We start from the raw sequence: 12,782 nt of genomic DNA on the forward strand, positions 1-12,782 counted from the left end.
CTGCTCCGGGTGCACCAGGAGGCTGGACCGGGGCGGGGGGGAGCCCTTCGGCCGCAAGCAGGGGCTCAGACCATCTCCCTCCTAATTTTTATGTTCGCTTTTATGTCTTAAAATAAAAAAGAAAACCAAACAAAGAAAAAAGCCCAGCAGAGGAGGGAGGAGGTGGAGGCATTTCCCCTTCGATAGGTCCTTCCTCTTTCTTCAGTTCCTTATTTCCCCCCTCCCAGTTTCTTGCCCTACCTGTTGAAACGTGGTTACCACGACACGATGACGGAGAAGCTGCAATTTTAATGTGTGAAGCTGTTACAGTTTTAAATAATTGCTCTAAAACAAAAACAACCCAGAGGAAGAAAGCGTTCCCTCCCCGCTGCTCTGCCACCCACAGCACCCAGCGCTGCCGACCGCCCCGCTCACCGCGCCGGCGCTTCTCGGCAGACACGCTCCCACCCCAGCAAAAGTCGATGTTTACATTTGTCACATGTATTTTTAGTGCATCCTAGACCCAGCCATGCCTCAACCCAGCCTCGTGGGCTAACTGCCGTGTTGAAAGGCTCCTCCCAGCAAATGTTACTTCATTTCTGGAAGGACGGAGGAAAGAAGAATCCCCAAGTGAATCCTGGCAGGAGCTGGCTGCAGGGTCCCTGTTTCACCAGTCCTTCAGGTTCTTCCAGTTCACTACGACAACACGCACAGCCAAGGCATTTGCTCTGCCAGTGGCCTCCCAGTACCTGACCTCTGTGAAGGCAAACCACTCTGACAGCAGCAAAGTGCCCGGCACAGATCCCTCACCCTGGGCTGACTGCACCGCAGAGGGACCATCAGGATAAATCCATTGGGTTTTGGTGGGCCTTTGGGGTCTGCTTCTAAGACGACTTCAAAGAGTTACAAGTAATAGTGACCAATTTCCAATTTTCCTTCTTTTTGTCTCAGCTGGCTTGTCCCCGTACTGCTAGGACACCATTGAGCGTTGCACACCGATTAACACCTTCACTGTGGGCACTGCGCAGCCCGGGTCGTCTCCAGCAAAAAGGATTTGTGCCCCTGCCTACATTAAGCGACAGTCGCTGCCGTTTAGTCCCTCTCAACATCAGCTCCCTTGAAAACATCCCCATAGTTGTTAAACTGTCCCCAGTTTAAGTACATCCTGGTCACGTAGAGGATACTGAATGGATGGAAAGTAAATAATACTTTCTCTTTTCCCGTGATGTGGGAAGGATGGTGCATTTCACAGGAGAATAAGGCCAACCTTCGTGGTGCCAAAGTCCACGGCTCACCTCCTCCTCAGCTCCGCAGGGGATGGCTGGGCGGCTCCTCCATCTCTCCTCTGACCTGTCCCCACCTCGAGGACGGGGACAGCGATACCACACGGGGCTTTTCTAAGGATAAAAGTCTGTTGATGACTGGGAGGTGCTTTACGACATCAGCGGTATTGTACCCCAGGGTCACCCAGAGCTCTCAAGTGAGAAGGAAACCTCACAGCACCTCTGCAAGGCACAGAACTGGGGTTATACCTCGTGCTGATGGAGAACGGAGGCCCAGAGAAATCGGAACCGCTGCTGGAAGCCAGGAGCAGGCGAGCACGGTGAGCAGGTCATACCCTTTCATTCCCAGCTCTCCACGGCATGATTTATCAAGTGATTATGGAAAAAAACAACCAAGTAAAGAAATAACTGGCTAGAGGTTATACAGCCTGGGCTCCCCTTTGTCATTCAGCCTGCCCAGATAAATGTCATTACGGGAAAGGCTGGAGATCGAATACAGCCCTCAAGTTCAGGAGCTCTAACGGGGAGTGAAAGAAAAGGCTCTGGATGAAGATAACTGCAGCAGTTATATGACTAATCCCAACGTCTACGGACATTTTCCTCTCTGCCTGTAAGAGTTATGTGATCCTAAACATCCTTAAGGAAAACAACCCCATTCTGGCTAGCAGATGACTAACTGCTTGCAAACAATATAGTTATCTTTTTATATATGACAAAAGGCCAAAATATCCAAGATGACAGTGCCCCACAGAAGTGACTCAAAGCCGGGCACTCAAGCACAGCTAGCTCTTCCCAAAACGCAACTGGGAAGCGGACAACGCGAGACCTGGCCGCAGCACTCCCAGCCAGAATGAGCCTTTTGTTAGAGCAAATGTAAATGTCAGGAGAGGGAAGAGGCCAGTTGCCGCCCTGCAGCAATGCCCCCGGCAGCAGGGTCAGGCTGGGTGGCCTCAGATCTCTCCGGAAAATAAGCAAAGTCAAAATCCTAGCTCTAAACGTTCTGACTTTTGGAGAGAGTCATCTCAAAGTCAGTCTCACAGATGATCCCCATCTCTGCTTACATATCGCTCATTTTCTAATGTCGTCAGGCAGACATTTAAGTACGTGGAGTCCATTTGTGCAGGCATCAAAAAGCCAAACTCACTGGAGATCTCAGACCAAAATGTATTTTAAAATGCATTATTAGCCGCACATTGCCCACAGCACGTATGTAGAGAGGAAAAGTTTCAGTGATTGTTAAAGGCAAAAATCTGTCCTGCATAGTTCCAGTTTCCCTCCCCACAGTCACCTCTGTTGTAGGTGAACAGGGTCATCCTCCTCCCCATCCATCCTCCTTTTCTGAGCCTCGGTGGGCATGGTGGTAGGGCCAAGAGAGCAGGACTGTTTCAACAGCAGCAGCAGAGGCCACGGAAATCAGCCTGGGAAAGGCTTTGGGATGCTGGAGAGAAGGAAAGGGATAAAGTATATTATATTACTACACCAGGATTGTTTACAAGATTTAAGAGTCCCGTGCTGCCATTGACAATTAACTATAGATCAGCAGAGGAACATCGTTCTCTACCATAAGTACGTGTATTTTTAGATAAATGTGTTCCACAAATGTTTTGTAAAGGAAGCTTCTTTGCCTAAAGCATCTACTTCTTGTCAAGCCTCCAGTAGTACAGCATAAACCATGTTACTAATAACAATTGTTCCTGCATTTGTTTCTTGAACATAGATCACAAAATGCACAGTTCATTTGGGAGTGTCTGTATGCTCTTCTATTTCTGTCCTTCTTATTCAACCCCGTAGAGTAAAACAGGCAACTGTGAGTCCGGAGAGGGACACAGCCCTGCCCTGAAGAGATTACAGTCTCCGTCAGATAATACACTGCAAATTATACATGGTGAGGCACAGACCTCAGGCAAGCAGAATGGGATAGAATGGCTTGGTTTGGGAAAGAAACTAAGAAAAGCAACTCTAAAGGAAGACTTTGAAGGAAAACAGGGAGAAAAATCAGGAGGGGGGAACCTAGGAATTTAAAAGAATAAACAAGGTAAGAGGGAGTTTGTACAGCAGAACATTGAAAAGAGGACCGATTCATAAACATGAGATCCAGACCCTAAATTTAACCAATCTCCTGGTATCTGATTTTGGGCAGGTAAGCTGCTCCAAATACCAAATTCTTAAAACCACAGAGACACCAAGAAAAAACGAAAGACAACTTTACTGACCTCTGAAAGTTCATCACCCCCAAATGCGTGCCATCGACTGAGGTGACCATCAAGTCAGCCTTGCTCACAGGTCTCCGGTGTCACCAGCAGCTTCGCCTACCTCCCACCAGCCACTGCCACGTGGCACGCTCGGGGACAGCAAGGCAATCTCAGGCGAGGTGGGACGGATGGCTTATAGACCGAGCAGCTCCACCACGTGATGCTCACGCTTCCCTCCTGTTCATTGGGCTTGTAGAGTACCTCCCGTAGCAGCTCATCAAGGCTATGCCTTCGTTTGTAGACTCAGCTGAGCAGGAACAAGCATGGTGGTGCAGTAGATGTGTTGTAGTAGGACAGTGCGAGGTGTAAGGGAGGCAAGGGCAGGGAGAGGGGACACCCTTTATTAGGGCAGCTGGTCTGCTTGGAAAAAACAGACATGCTTTCAGGTGCATAAGGCTTCCTTAGGTCTGAAATAGAAGCAATAACCTTAGAGCTAAATACAGGTTGGGAATAATTGTTCTGAGTTAAACTTCATTATATTAATGAATTAGGCAATTTGAGAGAAAGGATGATTGGTTCCTGTTCATCAAAGAGAGGATACTAGCCAGAGGACAGCTGATAATGTCATTTATGGCACAAAGAGAGGGCGAGAGAGACAGGAATAATTATTGCCTAGGGATGGCTGGTGGTAGCAAAAATTATAATGTAATATGCAATCAATATTTGTGTGATTTTTATATCCTAGAGTCGGGAATTTTAGTACTCAGATTGTCTTTTGAGGCAGTTTTGGAGACCTTCCTTGAAGGTCAGGAGTGAGAGGTCAGAGATGCAGAGGTTGGTCTCTTACTGAGTGTTTCTGTCCTTTATCAGTTCGTACAAGTTAACTTGCATCGGTTGCCTGCAGTTGTTGCCACCAGACTGTCAAGTCTGTGATGCAAACCGCACAGACAGGAGGGTGGTGGTAGGTCTCAGTCCTTCTGTATCACTTAGAAATCTGATTCCATTAAGCAGCTGTGATTAATTGCCAACGCTTATGAGTTCATCACTATCCCTTAGATATTTGGTTTCCTGCGAAGTGCCAGTCCTCCCAGGGAACCTGTGATTTCCTAAGGATCTAAATTTTCACCTAAAAATTAAGTTCTTGGTGGACTTGTAGGGAAAAGCTAGAACATTCTGAAATCTATTTAAGTCTATACCCAGAAGATAAATTAATATGGTGCGAGGTTGATTATTATTTACGATTACCTCGTAATTTCTAAAATATTCTTGGAGACTTGAATCACAATTTCTCGAGTGATTTGGTTTGGCAATACTGAAATGAGTCTTTAAGGACAGCACTAACAGTCTAGAAGGCACAAATGGAGAGCATCGTTACGCGTTACTTAAAAATGAAGTATCAATTGTTCTCAAGTAAAATACGATCTATGGCTCAAAGCAGTTAATGTAAGACGAGATTCACAAATATCTGCAAAGTAGGTAACTGCCCCAGGTGTTAACATTTTCAACGGTATTCAGGACTTCTGCACTCTTCCCACTAACCTGCCAAACGGAGGTGCTGCACATACCTGACTAACCCCGAGAGACGCAGACAGACCGAGAACCCGTTGGCTTCAAAAATACGTTGCTGTTATCTACAACATCTGAGACTCAGCAGGGAGTTAAAGGCTCAAGTATGGGCTTAAAAATACCGAAACTACTCTTGACAAGGCTGAAGCAGTCTGTTGAAGACTGGGCAGACAGTTCATAGCACAGCCGGTGCAGAACCCAGCAGCCCTGTCTCTGTGCTGGCACATGGGACGCTTAACCTTATGGTCTAATGAAAATCAAAGGGGAATTTGTTTTAGTTTGTAAAATCTGCATGCAAGTCTAAATTTGACCAGTAGCGACTTCAGTGAGTAGGCTGGTGTAAAATTTTCACATGAGTTGTACTGGAGGAATATATACTTCCATATCTAAAGAAACACCCACAGAAATTCTTTTACAGAATCACAATAGTCAGTATGTGAGATCTCACTGCTCCGGAGGCCTTCTGCTCCGATGGTGGATGAATCAGACTCTATATACCATGGACAATGAGAATCAAGTGCTTCGCTTTTATATGCATGCCTTATTTCAAAATGTAAACGTCATCTAATACACATTAAGTGAACTGTACAACGGAGGAGACTCTCAAAAGCCACAGAGACTAAAGGCAATAAAAAGAGGGAACGGTAGGTCAACCTCAGAAGATGTTCCTGTGCCATACAGAAATTGGATGAAGTTCCTTATTGACAGCAAAAAGACAGCGATAGCCAGCTAACGTCTGACACTTGCTAACGGTGAATTTCAGTGGAGACAGAGGAGGAAACCAACACAGAAAAGGGCAGGCAGTAGCCCAGGGTCAGATCTGGAACACGGGGTGCCTGAGTTGTCATCTGTTATACCATGTTCTTCACTAACCTGCCACCTCCTGTTTCCATCAGCGTGACTGAAAACTCCCAGGCTGTTGCGTTACTGGATGAGGCTGCCCAAGCAGCAAATTCACTCAGTTTTGTGAGACTGAGAGCATCTAACACAATCCTTAACTGTATTCTGACATTCAGCAGTTCTTTACGCTATGCCTTTAGAGATGAAGTGAAGTCAGGTAAGCCTTCGCCTACAAGGGGCGGAGGGAGAGGGTACCTTTCGGTGGCTAGAGCCTTGCGTGCCGAGGTCTCCCATGGCACAGCAGCTCCTGGCATCGAGCAACTTAAGAGAGGAGGTCAGAGAGAAGTGGAGCCTGGGTGAGGAGAAGAGCGGCATGAAAACCTGGTGCAGCAGAGCAAGTAGCGAGAGGCAGCGGACAAAGGGAGCAACGCACAAGCTGGTCCTTCCGAGGATGCTGTGGGAGAGGCAGCGAAGACAATGGAAGGGGTTATGGGTGTAGCAGGGAATGAGTATCTTCTGCCAAGGAAAAAAGGTGGGTTTCCAGATGTGTTTTTAATTGCATTATGCAGTCGTGTTGATATAACCTTCTCAAGGAAGCTTGCAGGGGCACTAAACAATAATTAAGGCGCTACATTCCCAGAGTCCTCTTTTGTTTTATGCTATGGCTAATCTTGAAGCTAAGGGGAAAAGGGAATGCAGCGCAATGAGCTCCATGAGGGCACGGAGCTGACAGACTGTTTAAACATAATGGTGTCTCAGCTCTCGGAGGAGGAGAGGATCTCCCATTTCAGGCCTCTGAAGTGCTAAATTACCAAATGAAAACTGCAGCAAGTTCCACCAAAACTGCAGCCGTCAATACTACAGATTGTTTTTAAGAAACCAAAGTTGACAGAATAAAGGATGGGGGTTGAGGGATGTCTGCACTGTACGCCAAGGTTTTTCTAAAAATATTTTACACCTGCTATTCGTTCCACACACTGATCATATTTTGTCTATGAGGTAGAGAACTCGTAGTGCCAAAGGGAATGCGGTTTATGTTCCTGAGTCTTAATGCTTTTTCCCTTCTGTAAGGCAAAACTCCTTACTACCATCACTAAAATAAAGCCAGGAGGACAAAAGTCATACGCGCACCGCCACGGTAACAGTTTAACCGTTCCTCTCGCTGATCTTTGGAAACAATCCCTTCAGCAGGATTTTACAGCTCTGGCACTTCGATTTAGCAAACTTTTTATGCAGCTCATGAGAGGAATGCAGCCAACTCTGTACACTCAATTTAAATCAACTTGCTGATGATATAAAAAAGAGTGCTGAACCGCCGGTTTGCTTCATCTGCTCCAAAACTACCAACACAAACTCTGAGGCATTTATTCCCGAAACGTTAATAGAACAGTCTGGGGCGTCAGATCAGTAAATGAACTCTGGTTTGATCCCATGCCGGTCCAAAGAGCTGATTTAACAACTAGTTGTTTGGTTACTTGATATTTCAGAAATGCAGCTGGGCTGTTTGCTACTAACAGGCTTTCGCACGCTGCAATACGGTGGGAGCACAGGGTGCAGACAGCTGGGCACGCGGCCGTGCTGTAGCTGGGCAGTCATCTGCCATGGTTGTCTGCAGCAAGGGATCGTACAAGCGATGTTTAATAGCTTTCTAATTTTGCATGGTGAAGAGGAGGGATGGATCTTTCTGTGGCTTACACCCAGTCCTCAATTTGTATAAATTATGATAGGTTAGTTGAAGTCAAGAGAACTACAAAAACTTGTACTCACCGAGACTCCAGTGCCAGGCCAGCCTGTGCCCTCTGGATTCCCATCCGCAGCAGGGACCTTTGAGAGCACGCCGCAGTAATGAAGCACTACGCATTGTAAACTCCACCTGTGAGCCGGCTCTCCTTTGCGGAAATAATCAGATCAACTTCATTTTGGTGACCGTTACTAGACTTCTGATCAAGAGTAAGGTCTGTGGTCTACCCACAAAACAAATGCAGCACAGATCGTAGCTGCCCACTGAATCCTCTCTACCCTGCCATGCCAAGATGCCTCTGAGCTCGGTTTCACAGATCTCAGATTACAATTCTCAAAAGCTACCGACCTGTGCTGAATTGAGCGAGCCTTGCAGATGGAAGTGCTTTTAACTTGTGCCTGGGTGGGGACTTGGAGTGAAGAGACAGGATGCACTAAGCAGCATTGAGGGGGACGCATGCTTAGGGTTTTACCCTTTTCTTCGCTCTAAATTAAAGACATCTTCCGAGGTTTAACTTACACCGCCAATTTTAAGGAAGTAAATTGCATGTTCACAAGAGAAAATACAAAAGAACTTGCACAACTGAGCAAATGCTTCCTTTTCCCCCTTCGCTCCTTTTTAGGTCCTTTCTCTCAAAGCAAATGCACTTACCTGAGAGCACGGCTCAAGAGCAGCATGCTGGGTGCGTGCAAATTAAACCGGAGATTGACTGGGCACTCACTTAGAACAGAATGTTGCAATGTGAATGTTTAACAAATTCGGCACCAAACTTCAGCAAAAGATAAATAAATGGGTGAAGCAGACTGAACAGAAAGCACACGCCTTTAATTTCTATAGGGAGTAAGAGAAAACATTAACAATCTTCGCATTTGCATTCTTTGAGAACACTGGAAGCTCTCTCTACAGATCCTTGCAAGGCACCATAAACAAACCCCGCTTATTAAAATCTTTATATTAAAAGGTGCTGCAAAAAACAACCTTGTTTCCAGAGATACTTCCTCGCTGCAGACCACTGCCCTTCATACGTGGAGTTGGTTACAGTGGAAGTGAACAAATCAGCATGGGAAGAGGATAAGCTCGGTGACCTTTAAGACAAATGGTCTCAGTTTAAACCACAGTAATAGAAATATTATAGAACACGTACAATAGTCTCCACCGTTAAAGTTGCTCAGCGTTCTAGGTAGTTTAGGTATCATTATTGTACTGTAAATACTAAAATTGTAGTAAGCCTTAAAGTCTAGGCATTCAAATAGAAATAATACACAGAGCTAACATTCTCCATTTTTCAGTAATGGATCCAGTATTTGTTTTTCTCATTTTTTTCTAATTCCTTTTTAAAGCAAAATCATCCACTTAAAATTAGCTACCAAATGATGCACTTTTAAGTACGGTTCTGTCCACTGATGTGCCGTTAGCGGAGAGATAAACCAGATGGCGAATTCAATAAAAAGGAGCCAGTTAAATACAGACCGATGAATGCCTAAGAAAACATTCGCTCCGTTACTGCTTTTGAATTGGTTGTCACGGCGTCAGAAATCGGTGCCATGGTCAGCCTCGCCTCTCCACCCCGTCCATTTCTCCACAGCCTCTGTCCAAAGCAAAGATCTCACACCGGTGTTGAAAACCACCCTCTTCCCTACAGCACTAGGCTATTTCCACCAAAACTCTGCTCACACCAAACCGGGGGCGTGCGCGGAATTCACCCCTTTTGTAAAATCAAGTGCATGAAGCAGGAAAAGACTGATCTTCAGTCTCAAAATCCAGTTTCAGAATACTGAAGTTCAGATAATTTTAATCCTGTACTCCTTCTGTAGCTCAGCATTCATCATCATGAGCCAAAGGACTATCCACCTAGCACGTATCTTCTCTTTGTACGACTGGAACTGCCATGGAAAGTAAGTTGATGTTCGCTAGAAGTAAGTTTCTCTTTCCCTCGACAACGTCCCTTAGCAAGGAACACTATTTGCCGAACAGACGGGAAAGAGTAAGGGATCCAACTTCAAAATAGCCCTGGAAAAGCGGAGTTGTTTCGTCAGCCTCCGAATTCTTTCCCCTCCCACTCACATTCACGTTTTGAGAATCTATTAAGTTAGAATTGGTAAAAGCCACTAAAATAAAAACCTTAGAATGTCACGTTGCATTACATTTCTCTTTTTAATAGAGCATATAAAATGTAAGTTTACAATGAGTTTAGTAAACTGTAAATTAGCACTTTTATTCAGTCTGGTTTCTGCACTATTAATCCCCAACGCAGACACAGCACGCTGATGCATTGCTCTAGGACCTCCCGAGAGCACAGTCCAAATCCGTGCTGACGACACGGAAAGCGAATGTCATTGGATCACCTGAGCCTCTTCTAGGCACATCGCATCGCACAGTGACTCCACGTTCACAGAGCTCACGGTCTGAACTCTCAAGGGAAAAAAATAAATAAAATTACCTTCTGACTTCAGTGAGCTGCAGTTATGGAAACAAGCGAAAGTTTGCTCAAATAATTGCAGGCAAGTCCTTAATCAGGCTATGTGCTTTGTCAGGAGTATTTTAGGTAAAGCAACCCATTATTGTGGTGCATCAATACAGCAACCCTTTCCATCGCTCCTTTGTGATGCACTGAGTCAGACTTTTTTGCATCATTAGCACTGACAACACAATAAACGCAGCGCTCTGATCTTCAGCAGAAAAGTAAAAACACAGACCACAACAAACGCAGCGCTGATCTCAAAAAGAAAAAAAAAAACACAGACAACACCAGCCAATTAATTTTAAAGAATTTTAATTAATATAAACTATTTCAGTCCCTCTTAACATGTAAGACACTGACTCAAAACTCAAAAAGCCAGCCAATTAATTTTAAAGAATTTTAATACAAACTTAATATAAACTATTTCAGTCCCTCTTAACATGTAAGACACTGACTCAAAATACTTTTATACCTTTTTTCAAGTATTGCACAATGTAGGTACAAAATTAATATTTACGATTACATTTTCTTCCGTAATATATAGCAAAAATCTTTAAACTTTTAACAGAAAATACAATTTGTGTTTCTTTTGAAAAAAGCAAATATTTCGTACATTTTAATTCCACCACTAAGGAATAATCTGTACAGAAATTTTTATTTTTTTTTTTTTTAGAATTGATGTCTTTAAGATGGATATCTTACAATTTCAGTAAAAAAAATACAACATGAAGCTGCTGCAGCTGTCACAGATCACTGTAGTAAAAAGATATAAATGCAATACCATGTTGTAGAAACAATATATATACTCTGATATTTTACAAACTTTGTACTAAATTAAATTATACAATTAGAAAAAGACCAATAAACCCACCTATTAGTGCCAATTTTTTTAATATGTATATACATGTATGTTTGCGTACATATATATACACACGCGAAAAAAATTAGCCACGTCCTTGCTATATCTTAAATACTGCAAGAGGCCATATTTTGAGAGTATATTTTTGTAATGTACAGTCAGTATAAAATAATTTTGTGCTTGGTTGGCAAATGAAAAAATGATGCATGTTGTATTTATCTAACCAAGCTTGAATGTATTCATACTACAAGCCTTAAAAAAAATCTCAAGAGGTGGAAAAAAAGATACACCCTTGGGTACGTGCATTTTAACTTGTACAATAGTATTTACTTGTATTTCACTTTCGTTTTATTTTTAGTTAGCCATAACTGGCTGGAATTGCTGGTTAGAATACTGCATGTTGTTTAAACTAAAATTCAAGCCATCCACAAAAGACTTCTCATTTAGACCTCCATAGGCTGCAAACATATCAAAGGCATTACTGTACTGGAGAGGACTGAGGTTAAGGGGGCTGTCACCAGGAAAGATGCTACTGGTACTACCTTGACCCTGCATGTTGGGGAAAATGAACTCCTTTGCGTTAGGAGAAAGGGCAGAAGTCTTCTGCTGTTGTTGTTGCTGCTGCTGCTGACTGCCTAAGCCAAGCCCGTAGAGAGAGTGCATGGAGGAGGAAAGGGCTTTCTGCTTCAACAGGTCATTGACATTCAAGCCAAGGTTGGTGGGAGAGGTGCGGGCGACCTTGTTGCTACGGCCGCTATTCTTCATTTTGGTCGAGCCAAACTTGGTGGCAGCAAATGTGGCAGTGGTGAAGGTTAAAGGCTGAGTGGAGCGGGGCATGAAAGTTGGGCTCACAGCAGCAGAGTGACCAAAGGGAGGAGAAGGAGAACTAGACACTGAAGATGCTGGGTCACTAATTGGCATGAACACCTGGGCCTCTGGGTTAAAGCTGTTCTTGATTTCCTTATCCAACTCACATCCATTTTCATTATCATCCACATAAAGCACTTTCACTGGTCCCTTTTCACCGATTTGGTACGAAACCTCAAATGGGTCAATCCAAACACTAAGATCCTGAGGCAAGTTGCCACGAACATCATCAATGTCCAAACCACTCTCTTTGGATGCTTGTTCTATGACCGGGTCCACTTTCTCCCCTATATGTATACATCTAAACCCTGATCCTTTGTATGGCTTTTCTGGATACCAGTGCCCTTCATACTTCTTCTTAAGAAGTCTTTCAAGCTCTTCACCAAAAATGTTGACACGTCGTCTGGGAAGCTTATTGTACAAATACGAAATAATAAAATTGAGTGCTACTTGGATTTCAAGCTGCATAGCTGCTATGCCACAAAGTTATAAGTCTGTTTCAAAACCCGAAGAAGAAAGTGTTCAAGATGCCACAGGGAAACAAAATTTCATTCAAAGTGCTGATTCTAGTTGATTATTATCCTTCACCTTGAGTGCTCTTGTTCCTTTAAGAAAAAACAAAAGCAAACACATCCAAATAAGGAAAGCGTAAGATCAAGCTCCAAGGCCTATTCTTTTACCTTCATTTTCTGCATATACTAGGTTACTTTATACGTCAAAAAACGTGCATCAAACTATTTACGTTCATGCCTGCGGACGGTGAGGATGTCAGCTACATTCAGTATGACTTACAAACAATACTGCAGAAGATGCACTAGGCATGTGTTTACATATACAGCGTGGGGCATTTCAAAATCACATGAGCTTGCCATTTAGTTGTTCACAAAGCAGCAAGGATAATTTTTAAGACATCACAGAACTGCCAGGCCTGTCAAGGGTTTAATTACCAACCCGTATTTGGATGATTTATAGTACTCAGCTGCAAAATTTAGCA

At 43.9% G+C, this 12,782-nt stretch overlaps 1 protein-coding gene across 1 annotated transcript; it reads right to left on the minus strand.

The window, feature by feature from the left end:
• Positions 1 to 10,445: 10,445 nt before the first annotated feature.
• Positions 10,446 to 12,498, minus strand: TOB1 (transducer of ERBB2, 1). The gene has a single exon (XM_009279672.1). It carries the CDS (start codon positions 12,254 to 12,256, stop codon positions 11,276 to 11,278), a length of 981 nt encoding a protein of 326 aa, XP_009277947.1. The 5' UTR covers positions 12,257 to 12,498; the 3' UTR covers positions 10,446 to 11,275.
• Positions 12,499 to 12,782: the final 284 nt, after the last annotated feature.

Source organism: Aptenodytes forsteri, unplaced genomic scaffold, assembly GCF_000699145.1.
Source record: "Aptenodytes forsteri isolate BGI_AS27 unplaced genomic scaffold, ASM69914v1 Scaffold563, whole genome shotgun sequence".
Taxonomy (NCBI): Eukaryota; Metazoa; Chordata; class Aves; order Sphenisciformes; family Spheniscidae; genus Aptenodytes; species Aptenodytes forsteri.